Source organism: Toxotes jaculatrix, chromosome 14 (assembly GCF_017976425.1).
Source record: "Toxotes jaculatrix isolate fToxJac2 chromosome 14, fToxJac2.pri, whole genome shotgun sequence".
Classification (NCBI taxonomy): domain Eukaryota; kingdom Metazoa; phylum Chordata; class Actinopteri; family Toxotidae; genus Toxotes; species Toxotes jaculatrix.
Window position 1 is genome coordinate 10,612,916 of NC_054407.1, and position 23,042 is coordinate 10,635,957.

At 42.1% G+C, this 23,042-nt stretch overlaps 2 protein-coding genes across 4 annotated transcripts; one reads left to right on the forward strand and one right to left on the reverse strand.

The window, feature by feature from the left end:
• The first annotated feature begins 563 nt into the window (after positions 1-563).
• LOC121193696 (AP-2 complex subunit mu-A) lies at positions 564-13,874 on the forward strand. Of its 2 annotated transcripts, XM_041056133.1 has the most exons (13): positions 564-719; positions 2,191-2,312; positions 6,361-6,626; positions 7,161-7,243; positions 7,928-7,933; positions 8,087-8,222; positions 8,788-8,932; positions 9,240-9,257; positions 9,891-10,010; positions 10,248-10,383; positions 10,570-10,667; positions 10,939-11,050; positions 11,324-13,874. In XM_041056133.1, exons 2-13 carry the CDS (start codon positions 2,239-2,241, stop codon positions 11,456-11,458), a joined length of 1,329 nt encoding a protein of 442 aa, XP_040912067.1. In that variant the 5' UTR covers positions 564-719; positions 2,191-2,238; the 3' UTR covers positions 11,459-13,874. The 2 variants fall into 2 exon arrangements, with proteins under 2 accessions (XP_040912067.1, XP_040912069.1); XM_041056135.1 differs by lacking the exon at positions 9,240-9,257.
• Positions 13,875-15,056: 1,182 nt separating this feature from the next.
• On the reverse strand, positions 15,057-21,454 carry LOC121193697 (choline-phosphate cytidylyltransferase A-like). 2 transcript variants are annotated; one of them, XM_041056136.1, is made up of 9 exons: positions 21,064-21,454; positions 18,379-18,492; positions 18,074-18,173; positions 17,710-17,826; positions 17,137-17,288; positions 16,860-16,938; positions 16,463-16,605; positions 16,175-16,363; positions 15,057-15,557 (listed from the first exon to the last, which is right to left on the reverse strand). In XM_041056136.1, the coding sequence occupies exons 2-9, from the start codon at positions 18,490-18,492 to the stop codon at positions 15,324-15,326; spliced, it is 1,128 nt and encodes a 375-aa protein (XP_040912070.1). In that variant the 5' UTR covers positions 21,064-21,454; the 3' UTR covers positions 15,057-15,323. The 2 variants fall into 2 exon arrangements, with proteins under 2 accessions (XP_040912070.1, XP_040912071.1); XM_041056137.1 differs by lacking the exon at positions 21,064-21,454 and adding an exon at positions 20,830-20,967.
• Between the last annotated feature and the right edge of the window lie 1,588 nt (positions 21,455-23,042).

A 23,042-nucleotide genomic window follows, 5' to 3' on the forward strand; every position in this document is an offset into this window, starting at 1 on the left:
GTGTGTGAGAGATCACCCTGTGTACATTTGCCTCAGAACTGAATGACCCTATACAAAATGTTCCCTGTGCTTAGAGAGAGGGGAAACTCCTGCAGAGAGGTGATTTATTTCAACTTGGACCAAAAAAAAAAAAAAATGTTGAATCAGATGGACTCTGCAGGACAGAATAAAACAAGACCACCCACACAACCATTAGTTTAAAGGACAAACATAAAGTAAGATACTTCCTAAATCCCCACGGGGAAGTTTGTTCTCATGCTCCCATTCACGGAAGGTGGGGGTCCAGGTCCGTATCTGGAGCTGGTAATGAATTCCACTGTTACTCTAGAACATTTAATTAAACAATCTGGATACGTGCCAACATGCCCCCCGAGTCCATTTTAAAAAGGAGGAATATCCCGTCGTGCTTTCTCGTGAAGCCTTTACACCGATAGTCGTTAATGAACTGCCATGAAATAAATAATAATTGACCAGTAGCCAATGTAGCTTATCATAACAAGGCCTGGGTGCGGTTTACACATCGCTCCAGCCGCGCCTTTTCCTGTCACAGCGGAACGGCCGTGCGTAAGGACGGCAGGTCAGCTGACAGCTATCAGAGAACCGGGAGGAAGGAGCGGAATTAGCGGGTGTGTGAAGTGGGAAGCTACTGGATCCTGACAGAAGCTGTATTTGAGGCCAAACGGGGAACGGAGAGTGGTGGCGTTCGTGAGAGAACAAGGGTAAGCCCTCAAATGTCGAGATGGTCAAGTGTTTCTCGCCAAAATACTTAAACGTAGCGCAGTAAACGTTGCGGAAAGCTGGTGAGACAGTTTCCTTCGTGGGCAATGCTAATATTAGCCTCCGCTCCGCTAGCTAACGTCACGTTAGCAGCGGCAGCTAGTATGAAAACGGAAAGGAGGTGAATTGTTTTATTCAAAATAAAAGCACGCAGCACATAATTTCAGCACTTTTTAAATGATTTAACTTTATTGAGGATAGTCTGTGATAAAATGCGACCTTGTTATTTTGTAAGTTGGCGATAATTTATAGCATTGCACGTTAAACGTTCGTCAAGCGGTCCGATTTTTCTTTTCACCGGAAGTCCATTCAATTAGCGCACCGCTCGACGCTGGCTCGCTGAACATCACCGCCAGCTAGCCTGCTAATGTAAGCTAATTTAGCTAGCGACCTTTCACTCGGTCTGTTCCTCATCACTTTGATCATAGTTGAAGGTCAAGCCCCCATCAGTGCTGTAGCCACTTAACAATGCTTAAAGCGAAGCATTACAAACAAAATCTTTCCTCGCCGATCGAGAAACAAAAGAGAAAATATGAAAAATTTATGAACGTTAGGAAACGGCCGAGTGAGCAGACATCTTGACTTGGGCCAATAAAAGGGCGATTGGACCCGCTCATGTCTTGTGCGCGATTTACTCGGTCACGAGTCTGCGATGTCTCACTGGGGAACATTTTACTAATCTCGGGCTTATGTTTGTACTGTGTACTCCTTCTGACCTCCGTGTGTTTAAGTTGCCTGGTCTCTGTCTTCGAGGAATTTGTAGCGTGTCCTTCATCCCCTGGTTTCCAGAAGCGTCATTCTTGAATGGAGGCAAATTCCTAGGATTTATTGGTCAGAGCTATTCACATATCAGTTTTTATCAGTTGCCCTGCATCTAGATGAATTTTCGTATCTTTAGATTTTAATTTTAGTCTGGATGTCACGTTTTAGTCTAATCAGATTCAGACAGCATCTGGCAGTAAAAGGCAACCCACTAAGAGCAACAGCTTTCTAGCTGGCTACCTGGAGGCATCCTGCCTCAAACTGTTGGCTGCTAATCTGCTGTTAATCTTACTTTGGAAGGAAACAAGGAATTGACTGTGATGAGACTGGTGGCAGTGGAGTCTTTTTTAGCCTATATTGGAGTAATCGTTGATGTGTGTATGTATGTGTATGCACATGCACGTAACACAAATGAGTCACCACAGTGGGGCAGCTGCAGGGTACACTCAACTGGCAATAGAGTGATGTGTGTGTGTCTGTGTCTGTGTGAGCGAGACAGGGAACGACAGAAAAAGCGGATGTGAAAGACAAACGTCTCCCTGTACTGTTGGTCACTCCCTCACTTTTCACTGCTTTCACTTCTCTGTCACCCCCTTTTCCTTTCCCCGCTTCCTTCCTCCAATTTCTCGCTGCTTTTCTATCTCTTCACAGGCGGGGTTTGGTTTCACCATGGCCAGTTGGGACTGAGAAACAGCCACAATGATTGGAGGACTGTTCATCTACAACCACAAGGGGGAGGTCCTCATCTCCCGGGTCTACCGAGATGACATAGGGTACGTTTCACAGGAGCAAAGCTGTAAAGTTGTGGGGGACATAGGTCAGTGAGAAGGTCCTGATCCAGTGGGGGTTGACAGCTTGGGGTTGATCCTGAAGAGATGAGAAAGGATTATGTTGCTCTTCCTTGCTAAGAAGTTCACATTTGCCGTTTTGTTATCTCCTCTAAAATCTGTTTGGAAAAAAAAGGCAGGATTAAATTTAGTACAGCGTTACTTGCTCTTATACCAAATCACATGCTTTGTCTAATTAGAACGAAACAAAGCATTGTTATCCTCATCATTGGCAGTCACATCTCTTGATTGTCTGCATATGGCAATGGCATGGCAGTGATGAAATGCTTTAACCGCAATACTTTCAGTCAAACAGCATATTTTGGGTAGAAATTAACCCGATGATTTGAAAAACACATATTTATTTTCTCTTAAATCTGCACATTTAGTTTTCACCAGCAGTCCCCGGGCAGGTTAATGTTAAATATACCATATAATTCCAAACAGAATCATCAGCCGTGGTTGTATCACAGAAATGAGTTTTCATAAAGAGAAGTGGGGCTGTTGGCAGATCATCTTCAAGTACTGGATTTGTTCATTCATTCACAGTGTAACACTCACGAAAATCTGAGTGTTTTAATACACAGTCGAAAATTATCATTAATGGGTAAGTATGCATGTCTCTAGTCTTCTACTTTGACAGTTGATCATTGTCCAGGTTTCTCTGTGTTTGGAGTAAAACACTGCAACAGAACTAGCTTTAAAAATGCTTATATTGTCTCAAAGAAAACCATTTTCCTAGGTTCAGTATGGAGGGATGGCGAATTGATAGTTGCCCGGTTTGAAACAGCATGTTAAACTATTAGTGAGTAATAATGGCGTGCTTTAAATGCAGAAGTAAAAAGAGATGATTTGATCTAAGTAACTGATCAGAGCTGAGATGGGAGCTGACACAAAGCTGCTGAACATCTGGTCAAAAGGAAATTGTTCCCTCTCCATAAGATGGACAACTAACAACATGGCTGCGTCACATTCAGTGTAGGCCGTGGTGTAGCCATGTTTGGGGGGAAAAAAGGTGCATCAGGGTTGGGTACTTAAGATTTGTCAGGATGAAGGATAAATCCACATTGATTCACATATATCAGTTGGTATGTTACGGACAGGAACTCATACATATTGTAAAAATCTGATGTTTATACTGTCTGTCTGTCTTTCTTCCTTCCCTTTTCTTTGTTACTTGTTTGTTTGTGCTACACGGTTGATGTAATGAGGAGTTACCAGGCCTCCATCCTTACACCCAATTGTCATCCTCTGTTTTCTGTGAACTCACACACATTCAGTATTTGGTCTGAGGTCAGAGAAGGATGTTTGCCAGAGAACACACACCAGTCCATTCGCCTTGTAGATTTACACAGCGAGGATTGGCAAGGAACGGAGAGGGCACAAGGGTAGAGATAGATTTCCCAGTGCTCTCATGGTGTCAATTAAATGGGTACACCGCAGCAACGCTGGGTCAGTACTCAGTAGATTATTCCTTGTGTAGACCCTCAAAGAATTTTTACATGTTTTATCTCAAACATTTTTGCTGTAGTTGTAGGATTAGATGCACAGTGAAGACGATAGAGAAGGGCAGAAACAGAATGGTATATTCTGGGTTTCCGAGCTGCTCAGTGCGACATGTTGCATCAGCAGACTGAGCCACTGACACACCATTTAAAAAGTCTGTTTGAATTAGATGAGTCCAAGGTCTGCAGGTTCGTTTAAATGAAATAAAAACTTGTGTGCACGAGGAGCCCTTTCATCTTTTGTCCCGTTTCTAGGCAGCAATCAGTAATGTAATTGTGGGTGCTTAATTTTTAATCATTGCTGCTTCCTTGTCTAACGGTAGCACGAATACACTACAGCTGCTTGCCTCTGTGTCCTCAGGTACAGCACAGTGTGTACCACAGAACAACTCTGAATATGTGCTAAGAGGGAGCTGAAAATGAAGTCATTCTGTTGTTGAGACAGTTGCTCTCGAGTTCTCGTATTATATTTAGCAGAAAATCAGAAAATCCATGCATTGTGTCCACATATTTCCACTGTGATCATTTTAGTTTACATACACCAGTATCAGCGTTTGGTGATCCTCCCTGTTGCTGCAGCAGTGCAGAGTAAACCAAACACATTATGTTGCTCTAATGCCTGCAGTGTATGTGCTATAATGTTGCGTTGACAGCTATGGTGTGTACATTTAGGGCTTTTAATCACAACTGAAATAGAAATTGATCCATTTGAAATAGTTAAGCTGTTGTGATTATAACACACAACATGGATTAAAGAGCTCTCCTCAGCATATTCGATTACAAAGATAGTGTCATTATAAACACCATGTTACTCACTCTGTCTGTGTACATGATGCACGAAAATGTCTCTTGTGCATTTTTGTCTCTCTCCTCCCCTTTTTTACTTCATCCTTGTTTCCTCTCTATCCTCTGTATCACCATTTTCCTCCATCTGTCCATCTTGGCCCCTGTAGGAATAGGTAAGAGACGCTCCAACGTATCAAGCATGACCCTTCCCTCTCATGGCCACCGATCAGTGACCCCCTGAAACCCTAAACTGCATGCCCATTGATTCCACAGTCAACTTCCTGATACGTCCTCTCAGCATGAGTCACCTGCCATGACATTACAGCCTTAAATAAACCCCCAGCTATGGAAATACAGTACAGCCAGTCAGTCAAAGCCAAATAATTTAGCCACTACCAAAAAGCCTTTCAATGAATATTGTTGCTCACTGTCAGCAATACCCAATGCCAAAGCATGTAGTCTGAGCATGGAATATGACTGGAAATTTAGTCCTCTCATCTTTTGTTTCTGCTGAGATTTTTCACATAGAAAATAAGACGTTTCAGAACATTTAAGGTGAATTTTACGGGGTCTTATTTGTAAGAAGTGGTCCTTAAGGAACGTATCCTGGAGTTAGCTTATGATTTTGCAGTTTTGCAGAAGTGCAGTTTAGTACTATTTCAAAGAAAAGTTCTTGGCTGAGAATGTGCTAATACTTGTGAAATAGCAGCTTAGCTTAATGGGCAAGGCAGACATCATGGCAACCTCCTATACTGATGTATTGTACCTTTGTCCCAATGGGTGTTTAGGAATCACCACCTTCCCAAACATAGCTGTTGATATATTGCAAATATTGAAGTCCTTGTATCTTGCAACATATGTTATGTCAGCAAAGGAGACTGCCAGCTGTATGTATCTGGTCCATTTATTCTTCATGGTACCATTTAAAAAAAAAAAAAAAAAAAAGCTATGAAAAGTTACACTTTCAGCTGGGTTGTTAGCCAGAGTTAAACCTAAAAAGATAGATGCACCGTTGTTTAGATTTTGGTACGTTTGCAGTTTGTGGCTAGACGTGTAGATGTCCTCAGACATTTCTCAGTAGGATTTGTTAGTCTTGTCAGAACATGCTGCATCCTCTGCACTAAGCCCTGCTATTTATAAATGCATTAATCAGGGCTGAGTTTCCCCAAAGCAGAGTGGCAATAAAGCTAAGGTATACTTTGTCTTATTTGTTTTCAGTAGAACTGCGTTCAAATGTTATTCAAATTCACTTACATATAAAGATCATGAGTTAAAAAATCTTTTGTTCCCATGGAGTCCAGATAATTATGATGCTGTTGCCTGGGTGTCAACCAAAACTCTGAGCCTTCTCCCTCCCTCTTGGTAATTATCATCATTTACACAAAACAACCCTCCTTTTCTTCCTCTAAATACACCAACTCCAGGTGTCCTTTCTCACTTGGTTAGAAAATGTTTTGATAACTGCTCTTTTCTTGAAATTGGTGGATATGTTGTTGAGGTCTGAATGTTTTTAGTCCAGTGCAGGACTGGATACCAAACTCCCATTTTCACATGATGTCAAAGGGTGTGATAGTGTTAACAACAGTCTAATTGTTATGTAAAGGCCTTAAACAATTATCTCAACTCCTCTTTCTTTCTTTCTCTCTCTCTTTTTTCTGTTTCTATCTCTCTCCTCCTCCTCCTCGTCCGTCCTCACATCCCAGACGTAATGCGGTGGATGCGTTCCGCGTGAACGTGATTCACGCCCGGCAGCAGGTTCGATCCCCGGTGACCAACATTGCGCGCACCAGCTTCTTCCATGTTAAGCGCTCCAACATCTGGCTGGCGGCGGTCACCAAGCAGAATGTCAACGCCGCCATGGTGTTTGAGTTCCTTTACAAGATGTGCGACGTCATGACGGCTTATTTTGGCAAGATCAGTGAGGAGAACATCAAGAACAACTTTGTGCTCATCTACGAGCTGCTGGATGGTAGGACACGATATGAGTAACGTTTGTCTGTGGAATCAGTTACATTGTCTACAATATCATGAGATCAGTCGGAGAACTGGGTCGAATCAGAGCCAGATTATTGAATGTAGTAGATACAGGTTGTGATGCTGTAGACTTCACATAATATGTACCTATGATTGTAGGTTGTTGGAGTAGCTGCTCTTAAGGAGCCCAAAAAAGAAAATGTAATGAAATGGCAGCATTTTACCTGAAGTATCCGCTTTTTACTTAAATTAACAACTACTACTAACAAAGTTGACAACTGACTTTAGCAGTATTAAGTTGGGTTTTGTGTTCTTCCGTGGTTTAGTACCAACGGATCAAAGTATTATAGCCAACTTATGTTTAATTAGTCTGGTATAAACGCTGTGTGTTTAAACGCAGTTTGTGTTTGTCCTCCAGCGAGAGTTGTTTTAAAATAATGTCTCACTCAGTCAGCGTTGGTTCTTCCCATCGCTACATGTCCTAGTTTTTCCGTTTACCAATCTTATCTGTTTGTTTTTGTTCACACAGAGATCCTGGACTTTGGCTACCCCCAGAACTCAGAGACCGGAGCTCTGAAGACCTTCATCACCCAGCAGGGCATTAAGGGACAGGTCAGTCAGGCCAGAGTAGACTCGGATCAAATGGTGAAGTGTTAGACTGACAGAAAAATGATACACACACGTTTCTGGTAGTTTGTGATGCATTATACAGAGATTTATAAACACCATTTATATCACTGAGAGTTCGACTACATAGGGTATTAGAAAACCCCTCTCAGTGTAAATCAGGGCCTGGAGAATTACAAATGATAGATGGGTAATAAATACATAGTTTTATTGAGATGTCCTGAGCTGATGTGCTTGATCTGGATTGGATCAAGACATTTTGATGAGAATGTAATCCAGTACATGAGTAGCAGCTGTCAAGCTGACTCAACAAGCAATAACTAACAGTGTGATTAAATAGTAGTATTAACGGCAAATACTTTTCCAGATGTGGTAAACTTCCAAACATCATCTAAGATGAACTGTTTTCACAAATTAAAATTTATGCCTTCATTTACTCTATTTATTATGTAGTAAAATATAGGTACAGGATTTGCAAATATTTAATGTTTTGATTTGGATTGGGTGCAAAAAAAAACACCCTAAAATTTAACTGGCACCTCTCTGGTTTTATGTATAAATTTATGCTTATTGTGTGATTAACTACAATTAGCTTGGAAATTAAATATATGTTTCTCTTTTTCTCTCATTCTTTCCCCATACCTCTGTCCTGGACACTTCATATTTCAGCACCAGGTAACACTCAACACACTGAGATTCTAGCCAATTCATCTTACCCATGTCCCTGTAGTGCTAATGATCCCCTTTTCATTGCTGCCTTTTCTTTTGTCAGTCTGTCAGCCCCTTTCTTTTGTCAGCAGTGATACAGTTTCTCTCCCTGTCTCACAGACAAAAGAGGAGCAGTCTCAGATCACCAGCCAGGTGACGGGGCAGATCGGCTGGCGTCGCGAGGGCATCAAGTATCGCCGCAACGAGCTTTTCCTGGACGTACTGGAGAGCGTCAACCTGCTCATGTCGCCACAAGGTCTGTTTATATGGCCTCACCAAAGCGGGTGGTGACTGCTGACATGAGCGAGTTAGAGGAGTTTTATTGTTCAGAGCCTTGTGTGAAACATTTATATTTAGGTCTAATACTTTCACATCCTCTCCACTAATAATTAAGCGAATGAATAGTCCGTTTAGAAACTGCTCTGGGGCTTTAGATAGCATCACACAGTCTTTTATAAACGTGGAGATGTTGAAGTTTCTATTTTTATGAACGATTTGTGGATTTCCCATCCATCTTGGCATCAAGGTTTAGTTTGGAAGTTCATTGTTGATCTTGGAAACATTAGTTGTCAAAACAGTCTCGCCACAGAGTCCATTTAGTGGCATTTCTGGTGCTTTAGATCGTTAGCACAGATCTTACTCAGCAGATGGAGTTGGAGGGAGTTTACAGTTTCAGCTCCAGATAGAAATTACATGCTTCTCAACCAAGAATTATTCTTTATGGACTTGCTCTTTAGTTTACATTTGGATCTTGGATTTTATTGTGAAAGGAGAGCTGAGAGCGTTATTTCATCATATTCTTTCCCCCTCCTTCCCCTCAGGCCAAGTCCTGAGCGCCCACGTGTCGGGCCGAGTAGTGATGAAGAGCTACCTGAGTGGAATGCCCGAGTGTAAATTTGGCATGAACGACAAGATTGTCATCGACAAGCAGGGCAAGGGAGGAGCATCCGATGACGCAGGGAAGAGGTGAGCGACACAACGGCTGAGAGATAAAAAGCTAAAATCAACCATATTTTGAGTATGAGGCTGAAAATCTTTAATTTTCTTTTTTTATTTTCTCTTTTGAGAGTGGTGCTTTATGTCCTGAAAAGGAAATTCATTGTTGAGTTAAAATTTTAAGACACCACCTTGTCTGTTAGCCCCCTGTCTGTTTGAGTGTTGTCTTGTTTATTGCAACAAGACAGGTTTTTACTATTTATTTTTAATTTTCCTTTCCTTTGGATGCATCTCTCCTTTCTTTCCCTCTCTTTCTTTTCTATGTGCTGTACCTCAGTGATTTAGGGGGAGGAAGGTACTGTACTGACAAGTGTCCTCACCCTGTGCCAGCTCAACACACACACACACAAACACAAACACACAGAAAACCACGCAACTGTCTTGTCTAAGCCCTTTCAGCACATCAGGAACCTAAACATCTCATGCACTGTTGCTCCCCACACAGTCAATACAAATCACTCAGCATCAGCCACGCCTTATTAATTCTTCAGTGTACTGCCCGGTGGTTGTTTCCCTCTTTTAGTAGAGTAGTTGGTTTGTTTGATTACCCCCACACCTTCCTGCTTGACTTTTAACCCTTTACCCAAACACCTAACAGAAATTAGAATTGTTTTTTTTTTTTTGTTTTTATTTATTTCTTCTTACAGAATAGTTACACTAACCTCCAACCGGGCTCATGTCTTGCTACTAGCAGTTGTGTCCCTGTACTTACTCATATGTTGATGTTCCTTGTTTTTTTTGTTTTTTTTTTAATCATAGACTTTAATTGAGGGAGAGTAGTAGTTTTTATTTTTTGGAGATTTGACTCTCATGATGTTTAAGATTTGATTAATAATAATTAAAAAAAATAAAGAGGACTAATACTCTTTCCTCTCTCTTTGTGTGTGTGTGTGTGTGTGTCTCTCTGATGTGTTTTCTCTTTTGGCAGCGGGAAGCAGTCCATCGCCATCGACGACTGCACTTTCCATCAGTGTGTGCGCCTCAGTAAGTTCGACTCGGAGCGTAGCATCAGCTTCATCCCCCCTGATGGAGAGTACGAGCTCATGAGGTCAGTAGATGGACGTTTGAAATCTTGTCAGAGTGTGAGAGAAAAGGGTGGGAGGTTACGGGACATGAGTGTGGCTTATGCAAACTTTATTAAAAACATGTAATAGACAGTACATTGTACCTAAATGAACCATTTTATTCTAAACAAATGTTTAGTTTTGCAAACTGAATGAAGAACATACAATGCATTAATTAGATAAATGAGTTTAATGAACTCCCCTCCCCCTCCTTCTTGCAGGTATCGCACCACTAAGGACATCATCCTGCCGTTCAGGGTTATTCCTCTGGTTCGGGAGGTGGGCCGCACCAAACTGGAGGTTAAGGTGGTCATCAAGTCCAACTTCAAACCCTCGCTGCTGGCTCAGAAGATCGAGGTGAGACCTTGTCAAGCTGGCGATAAATGCAAACCGCTATAAGCAGCACACGCACATCCTAATTTACATAACAGTTCGCTAAACATGACATGTTTGACCATGACCAAAATGATATCAAACGTGTATATGAAGTTTAGTTGCTTTTACCATGAAAAGGTTTGTTAATCTCTGTTATCATCTACACAGGTGCGTATCCCAACACCTCTCAACACCAGCGGCGTGCAGGTGATTTGTATGAAGGGAAAAGCCAAGTACAAGGCCAGTGAGAACGCCATTGTCTGGAAGTGAGTTCCCGCTCTGCCCATATATTCACAAGATACAAGCAGACTTATTTTTTTATGCTCTTTGTGTCAAGTTAATGATTAACAACCTCTTCTCTTTTGCCTGTTTGCTTAACTTTGTTGAACGGACTGTCCTCTTTTCGTCTCCAACCCCGTTTTTACTCGGCCCTTGTTTATTCTTCGGAGGCTTTTAAAAGAAGATTCCTTGTTTCTGAAACCTATACGACACTTAACAAAGCTCGCTGTCTCTGTGTGTGTGTGTGTGTGTGTGTAGGATCAAACGCATGGCTGGGATGAAAGAGTCTCAGATCAGCGCTGAGATCGAGCTGCTGCCCACCAACGATAAGAAGAAATGGGCCAGGCCTCCCATCTCTATGAACTTTGAGGTCAGAATACATCAGTAGTTTACAGTCTCTGTCCTTCTCTCAAGCTCTGTCTGTCTCTCCCTGTCCTCTCTCTCACACACACACTCTCTCAGGCTGGTGTCACACTTCTCTCACAGCTCGGTCTTTCAGATAAGGTCTGCATCATTCAGTTGTGTTGAAGACACAAACATTTGATTATTTATCCATTTATTTTTCGCACCAGCGACCTGTGTGGCCTACATCTCCCAGCATGCCCTGACACATCCTTACCTCCCTCCTCTCTCGTCTCTGCAGGTTCCTTTTGCGCCGTCTGGTCTGAAGGTGCGCTACTTGAAGGTGTTTGAGTCCAAGCTCAACTACAGTGACCACGACGTCATCAAATGGGTGCGGTACATCGGCCGCTCTGGCATCTACGAAACACGCTGCTAAAGTTCAACCTCATCCAGGCAGCGAACTGACCACTTCCCCTCATCTATCCTGTTAAGATTTTTTTTCTTCTCCCTCTTCCTACTTTGTCTCTCCCCTCCCCACAGTCCCTATAGCTTCTCTCATACAATCCCTCCCACCACCCTCACCCCTTCCTAACTAGGTGTTGGAGATTGAATTTACATCATTTAAAGAAAAAAAAAGTAAATATGGTATAATGCACAGATATATGCAAAATGTGAACCATTGTATCGTATATATCTCGTAGTGATGAGTAAACCTGTAAACCAACTGGTGTCCGAAAGAAAAAGACAAGTGATGCAGGAGGGGGACCAGGGGGAGAGGACTGGAGACACCTTTGGTGTCTTTAAGGGTTGCTCTGTTGTTTCTTCAGTGTTATTGTTTGATTATCCACTCTCCAGTCTCTTTAGAAGACCCCACATGTTGTAGTTTTCCCTGCTAAGATGATGTGTAGCTGTTGTGGTTAATGATGAATCCTGATATAGTTCCTGTATATGAGCTTCAGTCTCAGTAGAGTCTGCCCTTCAAATTGAGCTGCGTCGTCCGATTCTGTATTGTGAACCGATTGATATTTGATCTGTGTTTTGAGGAAATGGTCATGTGGATCTCAGTCGCTTTCTCTTTGCCACTCAGCAGGATGAGAGAGTGAGATTATTTTCAACTTACAAAGTCTCTTTATGGGTAGTTGGGAAAGAGAAGGAATTCACGATGACTGAGCTGTTTTTGTACTTACTGGAGGGTGTGTTGTTTCTTTCCCCCGCTACCTTTCCACTAATACTTATAGCACTCGGCGAGTTAAAGTCAGAACATAGAGGAACATTCCAGACAGTTCAGAGGTTTGACCATCGTCCTTATCAGGATTCAAATTTCCTGTTTCTTAAGCACTAAGATGAACTTTGTCACACTATTTTTGATTCAAAGATCAGGCTATGGGAGTGTGTGCGTTTGCAGTGAGGTGAGGTCTCCCCCTGGTGTTCTGCCTCGTCGCTGTCCGCTTCTTCATGTTTGTAGCCCTGGTGACCATTCTGTCCAATAAAATCTGACTATGTAACCAAACCCGCCCTCTCCCTCCCTCCCTCACTTTTTCTTTTCGCGTGTTTTCATTTGACTGATATTATTTTAGGATGTCTAAACTCTATTCTGTGACTGTTTCCTCTTGACATTGTGTGAAATGAGGGTGGGGGTAGTGTAGGAACAATGGATCCTGGGTAATAGGGCTTGCAGTAAGGCTTTAAAGTCCAGTCTTCATTCTGTCTTTGTACGTGACAAATAAATTGGCTCAAAAATGTTTTACTTTTTCCAAAGGAAACGGCGCTAAAGTGAAAACAAATTGTGTCCAAACCTGACAGACTAGACGTTGAAATTAACTGAAGGAATAAACTTTCTGATCCTAACAAAAACATTATCATTAGAAGAAATGGTAAATAATTGTGGTTATAATAAACCATGAGAGAGAAAAGGATTGGTCAGGAAATGCTTTGGCCGACATGTTTAATACATTTCTCCTGTCTTCCTTTTCCTCTACACCCAGGACGTAAAACAAAAATAAACCCCAAACAGTAAAATAATAGGATTAAAACACTTGCTGTTAAAAACATTTACATTTTCATCTCTGTAGTAGTAGTAGTGGCAGTTATTGGCCTGCCACTGGAGTCTGTGCCAGCTTGAGCTCTTAACATGGACATGCTCTTACTGAGAAGTTCACACTGATTTTTAAAAGAACAGATTCCACAAGAATCAAGGCGAGGATTCCCCAAAGTGGCTTAGCACCAAAATCTAGGCTGGATTTCCTCAGCAAATGACACTGGCTGTGTACTTGTAATTCCAAGGGTGGAACTTAGAACAATTATTTCCCAACCTTTTAAATCCAATTTACACCCACAAGAACAGAGGGAGTCTGCGGCAAATATCGTTTTAAACTCCAAGTGCTTTTGGGAAACCAAGCCTACAACAGATTGATCCGACCTCTGCCAACATCTATATTAGAGTCATCTGACAGTATTGCATTACATCTTCAGATCACCTGTGATGGTTCATTCTCAGTTATACAGGAGACACAACACATGCTTAATCAGTGGCGATGCAGGACAAAAAAATCTCAAATAAAAAATAAGTGAAAATCTCAAATATTTGACCAGTCACATTGCTTCAGTGTTGGAACAATGGCTCTGTTCAGGAAGGAGAAAAAAAAAACAAAAACGCTCGTACTTAACGCTCATCTTAGGAAAGCGAATCAGCTCAGGGAAGGAGGAGGTAGCTACATAAATGTTGATCTGGAATTTCACTGATTACATAAATCTGAACCCTTCATCCACCGACGTGATCCAGTGCAGTCCAGGCTACCAAAATACAGTTCTAGACCGATGCAGACTGCGTGCACAGACTCATTCAGTGAAAGTCCTGTAGATTGGTGCCTGATTTTTAGAAAAAAAAAAACCCTCAAAGCCCTAAACAGTATTTTCCCTTGTTGTACTTGTGTGCTACCAATGAAGAGGCCTTATTCATCAAAGAAACCTGTTTTGTGCTTATGACGAACCAAAAGAAGTATTTTATATATATATATATATATATATATATATATATATATATATATATATATATATATATATATATATATATATATATATGAAAACCTAATACTTTCTATTATCATCACATGTGTATCAGATGAAGACTGTTACTTCCCTAAGGCCCAGATCTGCATTAGGGGGAAAAAAAGCCTTTCTCACATTCTCTGTTCAGCCTGAAAAACAAAAGAAAAACAAAGAACTTCTAAAAAAAAAAAAAAAAAAAAAAAGGGATGATTAAGATTATATCTGCTCAGAGGATAAAGAAAGGTAAGATCAGATCTAGAAAAATAAGTGTTTCTACATCAATATAAATGGGTCTTCTTTTACGCCACATTAAAGGCGTCCAGTCCTGTCTAAGCAAATGTATTTCTGTATGCAGTAAAGTCAAGCTGAACCCAGATCTGTCAATAGATGAAGAAAGCTTCAAACATGCTGATGTACTGTAAGATCACATGCACATCCACACAGACACACACAGCCCCCAAAGCAGGCAGACAAACTTAAGTAAAAAAAAAAAAAAAAAAAGCTTCTGTTTAGTAGACACCATTACTCTCAGACTGAGCTTGGATTTGATTTAATCTGGAGTTTCCCTGTTATTTAATAAGAAAAAAGAAAAAAAAAAAGCCAGGTTGATTTCATGTTAGTATGAGCAGAACGTAAACTGCTCCACCAGATGAGCAGATCATTTAAACTCTTTTTCTGACCGGCTCTGAAAAACCTCCCCCGGATATATTCAACAGTGTCTCCACGAGGTCACCTCTCGCACACCAAAACGACATGTGCTGTCCCAACACGTGACCGAAAACCCCGCGAGCCCTCCCGCTAAAGTCATGACAAAAACAAACAAACAAAACAAACACAAACTCCTACTGCACTACAATGCTCGCCTTAAGAATACCGTCATAGATGGAAGAGTGTAACACCTGCAAATATTCCTAAGTGACAGTGAGTGACTAATAAAATCAACAACAAAAGTGACTGAGATAAATGAGACTAATTTTCAAAAGAACTCAAGTGACTAGTGGTAACTTTTACTGACCGTTACACAAAGACAAAGAGGACAACGTTGGCTGTTAAAAAAAAAACAAGAGCTGTGGAGAAACTGGTTGTTACGGTTAACGTGACGCTGAAGTGCTAAACATCCAAGTAACAACGAAAATAAAACAGAAAACCAAACATAATGGAAGCAGGAGCTCGGTGAAAACCACGCTACTCGACAGCTCAGCGGACTGGCAGCACTGACTGCGGGCCGACAGGGCGGAGGACCCGGACGCGCTCTAGTTCTCGTCGTCGTCCTCGTCGTCGTCTTCGTCGTCGTCCTCGCTGATGAGGTATCCGCGGGCCCCGCTGTGGTGTGGCGGAGGCGAGGGCGGAGGGGAGGTCTTGGTGAAGAAGGGGAGACGGAAGGTGGGAGACGGAGAGCGCTCCTCGCGGGTGGGGCTGCTGTCGGGGCTGTGCCTGGGGCTGATGGCCTGCAGCATGCGGCCTTTTCCTTCCTTTAGCATGTGTTTCTACGGAGGGGAGGACGGAGACGTGAAGAGTGAATATCTGCAATCAGCAAAATGTGAGGAGAAGACACGAACGCAGGACGAGCTGAGAAGTAAAAACGCTAAAGTGCTGTGTCTGTAAACAGCTCTTTGTTTTGTGGTGACCTCCAAACCATCCTGGCTTCATTGTTCTTGGCTCATTCAGTGGAATCTGTTTGATATGGAGACCCCACTGAGGTCACTGGAGGGAAGTGTAGAGTTGAAAAATATTTTAGCATGATTGTGCCATGAGCGTGCTGTATTTGAAATAGCTGTCTCATAATGGTACTTAAGGAATAGTTGGACATTTTGGGACAAACACTTGCTCACTTTCTTGCCAAGAGCTAGAGGAGATTGTTACTACTCAAATTTTGTAATTCTTACTATTAAAAAAAAACATTATAGCAAAATGCAGGTGTGTTGGCATGTTATTAAATGTTTCTCTAAGCCAAGTGAGCTAAGCTGCACGTCACAGATCATGAAGCCTTCCTTCCCACTGCGACCTGTCTCCCAGGCAATCAACAGTGTAAATAAGGATGTGTTCTTAGTCACTCTGCCCGATTAAACAGTGATTAAAGGCCAAACCAAACCAACATCCTCACCAGAGCTCCCTCTGGGCCAAACATCTGCAGGAAGTTGCCGATGAACTCCCTGGATTTCTCCTCCCATTTCTGGATGAGGTCGATGCTCTTCTCCTCCACCTTCTGCACAAATTCCTTGCTCTTCTCCTCCACGTCGCGTACCTTCCTCTTCACCTTGTCCACGCGCTCCTGCAGGTGGTATTTCTTCTCCTGGTAAGAGTGGGGACGGCAAAGCCCGTGAATCACCTCAGTCACGCACACACTCACACAACAGTGCCGACAACAAAACCAAAGCGGAGAGTTTCTTACATTGATGAAGCTGACGTTAAGCTCCTTGGCTGTGTACCCTCTCTGTAGGTTGCGTCTGACGTACACGTCATAGTCACGGACGATGCGTGTGATGATGTCAGAGGTGGAGATGCCCTCTGTCCGCTGGGTGGGAGCGAACATACCTAAGACACACAGCAGGGGTCAGTTATTATGGTTTATGGATTTTACCCTACTAGCTCATGGTTCAGCTGATGTATTTTTTTTTAAATTATCTAATACATTAAAGGAAAAGTCCACTGATTTAGAATTTCACTCCTACAATTGTCAGATTGATAATGATTAAAATACAGTGCATGGGAAATAGTAGTTAACACTGAACTGTATCTTGTAATTATTTGCGTACCACGCAACCACTACTGGTTACTTTGGCACTCACCAGCGTCTTTAATGTGCTTGTACACGTCATCACTGCCCGCTGAGGAGTATGGGATGTCATCATGGGCCACAAAGTCAATCTGGAAAGGTCATTACAACATACATCAACTCAGTAGATTGAGATCCACAAATTGTACATAAAACAGCAGGGAGAAGTTTACATTGTAAAACCAGGGGAGGTGGCTCACCAACTCATTCTCTTAGATTATTGTACAAACTTTTTTTTTTTTTTTTTTTTTTGTTGGATTCCTGCCTCAAAAATGTTGTTATCCACTCACGCGATGTTTCGCGAGGAACTCTGGCGTTAACGTCCAGGGGGCGTTTCGCACCACTTCATCCACGTAGCGGCAATGTGTGACGGCATCATAGCGCTCATCCTCGTTCATCACTGTGAAGCCCTTGTATTTATGGGTCAGGTCGTCACTGCACACTGCATTTAACAGAGAACGTAAACCATGGAACAAAAGGAAAAACATAAAGCATGAGCTTGGAGGGTTTTTACACTGGTTTACACAGAAACGTCTTCAACTGATGGAGGGAGAGCAAAGCAGCAGACACTGAGAAACACTCAGGTCTACATTACTGTTACTTCAGCGTAGTATTTTTACTATGATGCAGTGGAAACCATCCATCCCATATGATACAATCATTTGACATATATAAAACAGACACAAGAACATCCAGCAATATCCCTCAGGTAACTTTCACCATCAGTAATCTAACTTTCACCAGACGTCTGAGTTCATCAGACTCGACTGTCTTCCTGTTTGTAGAGTTTCACACTTATGAAAGAAGCAGCTGTTAGAAGTCAATGTGAACACACACACACAGACACACAGACTCATACGTACCTCCAACAATGAGGTGTGTATTTGGGAAGAGGCATTTTGCCTGCATGAGAGCTCTAGCGTGACCTGAGTGGAAAACGTCAAAGATGCCATCTGCATACACCCGCACTGGTCTGTCAGCTGGACGGAGACGAGACAAGACGAGATGAGACATGCAGAGATGAAAGATTCATAGTGAATCTGAAATCGTACTTGTTTGTCCATATACCTGACTGCCCTAACGCCTGAGAGGGAATTTACTAATATGGGGGAAATGCGAGTAGAAAGGGGAATATAAAAAGTCTCACAAGAGCAAGAGGCATGAGACAGACTGAGAAACTGTCTTAGAAAGACATATCTGCTGAAAGACTAAGACAATCTGACTCACGTGGCGTTCCCCTCTTGGCCTCCTCCATGTTGACTCTCACATAGGGTTTACCATCGGCTGGCTCGAGCTCATCCGCAAAAGGTGCAGGGTGTTTCAATCCCTAAAAGACCCGAACCAACAGCATGAAAGGATCAGTGACCAATGAAGTTTTGTATCATCACTAACACATTACAAAACTTTTAATATTCACTGTAAATCTATGAGTAAATTTCACACACACACACACACACACACACACACACACACACACCGAGAGCCGTTAGAAACTGTTGGACAAATAAGCTGCTCAGCGACAGCTGTCTCACCACAGTACATCTGGGGATTTTCACAAGCCTCTCGCCCTCATCGGTCTCTCCGTTGGAGCCATCTCTTCTTCTCTTCCTGGTCAGCAGCAGCCCACTGGAGCTTTGGGCCTCCATCTGGATCAAAGGTCAAGACAAACACAATTAATTCCCTCAATGTTTCGAATGCACCACACACTGCTTTGCCATCTTCTAGTACGATTAGAAATGGACAAAGTAATGCAGACCCTCTGTAATATATGCCGGTGCTCTGGACATGACCTCTGTGTTATTTTACTAAGTATTATATAACATACAGTACAGACAGACTGTAAATCTAGAGAGCTGAGAGGTTATGACAGATGACATATCCTGAGTCAACTTTGGCCCAGTAAGAGAGGGAGAACACAGTATGTGCCTTGGCTCAATGGACCACCACGAAGCCTTGGATGAAAAAAATACAATTATAAAAATAGCCTTTACTGACACACTTTAAGCAAACACCACCTGTTTCAACATAAAACATTCAGTTCCTTAACATACAGAAAATTAACCCTATCCAGCCATCACTTCAGATTCTGCTGTCACTCCTAAAGATCGGTTAAGTAGGGATGAATCTCCGTATGCCAGAGTCAGCAGTCCACCACAAGTGGGTGTTGTTTCATATTAAATGCTGACTGACTTCAGGTGACTTTGTTTTGCACATAACCTCCAGCTGGATGACGTTCCAGCGGCTGCACACACTGATATATTTAGAGGGAGTTTTGAAACTTCATTACCAAGTATGTCAAAAACAAAACTGCAAAACTGGCAAAAGTTATTTTATTATTTTTCTTAATCTATTAGTTTACAGTATCCTAGAGCCCCAGCTGATGTCTTCAAATGTCTTACTTCATACAATCAATCCCAAAGATATCTGATTTGAATAACATAAAACCGAGAAAAGCAGCGCAGTCTTACATTACTTAAAAATTATTTGAATGATGAATCAATCACCGAAATAATTGCATTTTAATTTTCTGTCAATTAACTGACTATGCAGAACCAAATAAACCGCGAAGAGTCTTAGCTCAGAGATCAGTGTCTTGGTAGAGTCTAAAACTGTCCTGTGTATCCCGGTAGAACAGGACTGGGATCTAAAATATCACATTAACATCACATTACATTCTGTGCACAAAGTCTGAAACACCTTTTAAGATCCCGTCCACAAAGATGATGTGAGTCCCACCCTATCTGTCAAAATACAGCAATATAATAGAAACTAGAGGTGATATCCAATCACAGAGGGTTCCTGTGTTATGGGGTAAGGCCGTGCCCCATTCCACACATTCCTTCATGCCACCAAAGAAAAAAAAAAAAGAAGCCGCAGCTCATTAAAGGCAGGGGTCATCATTTTGAATCGCGTATCCTTGTCACTTCTTTAACTTGCAACTATGTCTCGATAATCCTCAGCTGGACATTTGCTGCTGTGTCAGTTATGAAAGTGTGACTCAGTATAATGAGCGACAGACGTGGCAGTACATGTCCCTGGCGGTGGCAGCTACCTGATCCAACACCGGGCACTTGCACAAACACCCAGCTGCCTCTTTCTCTTGGCCGCAGCTGAGCACCGTGAGTGAGAAGCCCTGCGGGTGCTCCCACACACACACACAGACAGAGAAGATTTAACATGAACAGCACATGCCATCATAACTGAAACCGCCTGCTATAATAAGAAAGCAACAAAAGGACAGTGCCAAGTCTTGTTTGACCACATGCTTTGCAACTGAGATTCATGACCGAGTCAATAAAATATGAGAAGAATGTTTCTGACACCAGATACCTGTATCCAAACACCAGTTTTTAGGGCTGCAACCGGGTACTCATTATCACCATTAAAAAATCTGGCAATTTTTTTTTTCAACTAATCATGTATCATTTACTCTATAAAATGCCAAAATAGTTAAAAATGCCCATCAAAGTTTCCCTGACTCCAATGTGAGATTTTCAAATTACTTCTTTAGTTTGACCATTAATACAAAACCCAATGATATTTAGTTTATATTTCTATGAAACAAAGAAAAGCACCACATCCTCATATTTAAGGCAGTGGACCCAGAGAAAGTTTGACATTTTGTTTGATAAATGAGTCAAACGATTAATCAGTAATCAAAGTAGTTGAAGAATAACTTCCTACTGGTCAACTAATCCACGACTAGATTAATCATTTCACCTCTACGGTATTTATTGAATACTGCAGTCTGGGGTATAACAACGTAGGTTTTAGAGGCCCATGTGTTGTCTTCTGCTAACAGTAAAGTTAATATACAGAAATTAGGGCCACTGGGATCTTGTCCTGGTCTCCCGATGGTCCCCGGACCTAACTTTGACAACCACAGGCTTGAACTGCATTTCACACAATGTTCCCAATGTCTGCATTCTCACTTGCTTTAACATGTCACTGAGACAGCGACACAGATATATGCCAAAAGTTACCTTGAGTCAGCACAATGCGCGTCCAGCTTGGACTAATGCCACAAGTAAAACCAGTGACTGGAACAGCTGACAGAGACATCATACTGGTGACACTGGTTGTGCAGCTCAACGGTCAAACCGTGACTTACTGGACGCTTCGCCTCCGGCCAAAATCCTTCAAATCAATATGCTAACTAACACGTAGAGTAACGTTAGGTAATGCTGGACCGCTGTTTTAAGTTTGTGATCACCTACCGTTCACTCTTTTTGTCCGGAATGGCTGCTTCGCAGGAGTGGGCGGCTTCCTCCCCTCCTACTGCCAGCAGCAGCCTGGCGAGCTAACTGATAGAAAGATAGCTAACGCTGCTAGCGACCGTCGAAGTACTAGCTAGCAAGCTAGCTGTCAAGTTGGTGGGCTTGTTAGCTAACTTTAGCCGTTAGCTCGCTGCTTAGCTGACGGCAGCGACAACGGTGAGTACAAACACTCCTGTGCGTCCGACGCCCTGCTGCTCGCTGCGCTGAAAACTGCAGCCACCAGAAGGACAGACAAATTACCAGCAGTGACAGCTTGTACTACAACGCTGACAGGTCAACATCACAGGAACTACAAAACTTCGACATCCTTAAAGGAACCGACATGACGAGTCTGATATTTCCGCTGTTGTGCCGTGCTGCCGCCCAGTGGAAGTGCTGTACGGGACCGAGGGAGGCTGCCACAAGATGTCCTTCATTTGGTATCCTGCTTTTAGTCACCGTATATCAGGGTACATTTATCCACTCCTCACAGATTCAGCTACTATGCAGCCATTTCCACCACCACTATACATTAACTTGAGTACACAAATGCAGTGTAATTTTGACCTTTACCACACTGTTCTGCCAATTCTAGTCTTCTATTAATCTGTAACTTTTACATACGCACTAAATTCAGGTTCTCACTTTCAATAACTACATCGGTTTGATTGTAAGAATCATGTTTATTTTGTTTATATATTGAAATATGAATGGATATTTGTGTAAAAACCACCACTGTTAAGGCAACTTCAGTCTGGGCCAAGTATGGATAGTGTGGCTGACATGTGGCTTGGCTGAGGTTTAATTAAGGTACCAGAGCTAAGCCTTGTCTGGTGTGGACCTACATAGAAGAAACCTTGGGCCAGCTGTTGTGATCCAGTCAGCTGTGATAAGGCTATATGATATCATAGCTCATACTGTACACAGTATACAGCTAAAACCAGCATTCTGTATGTGGGCTGAGTGAAGATGGACTGTGTAGGCTGTCAATGGACCAGATCAAATTTGCTATGTGGGTTCTTCTTACACCTTTTTATCCAGCAAATGCAAATTTCTCCTGCAACAAACAAGAGAAAAGCCTGCTTCATCCAAATATCTGCTGCAATGGTACAGGATTATACAACAGGAAAATCGAGCACAGCCATTCGGTGTGAATTGTGGTGATCTGTCCCACATTTCTAGCAAGACGATCAGAGTCAGAACTGAACTGCTCATAGAACAAGAGAGGATATTACTGCTGAGGAAAGACAGAACAGGGGTACCACAGCATTGGAATGAAGGGCAAAGAGCTGAAAACATTTCTCTGGAGCTGATCCTCTTGTTTCCTGCAGAGAGCTCCATGACAAGGTGTAATTTCACTTGAAGATCAGAGAGGCACACGTTACGATAATTGATACCCTGAAGGTGGTGGTAAAGTTGTGCAACGAAAGCTGCACACCACAGTAACGCAACTTCCTCATGGTCTCCACCGTAGGTTCGACTTGAAATAAAGACTATGCAGTGTTAAGGTGATTCACTGCCGTTAAGAAGTGTTTAATGTCAACAAGGATAATGATTTGGAGTCACAAATAACCATCTCTTTAAAAAATGTTTTGATGTAGTTTAACCAATAGTATGGAGGTAAATTCTTTACAACGTATTTCACTTTTTCCATCACAAAACAATGGAGATATAATTCAGAATCTCTTTCAACATTGTTAACCCCTTGTAATTTTCCATGTGCTGAAAATTTTAAATATTTTCAGCATATGGAAGTGTTACTCTGACAAGCCTGCAAAAACAATGAAAAACAGTGTCAGATTCCTGAGGGCACTGTATGTTTTTTTTGTCCCTCTTACTCTCTCTTTTTGTAAAACGGTGTGATTTATATTGCTGCTGTTTGTCTCAGCGTACAGGCTAAAATAAATGTATATTATTTAAGAGTAACAGGTGCCCTTACC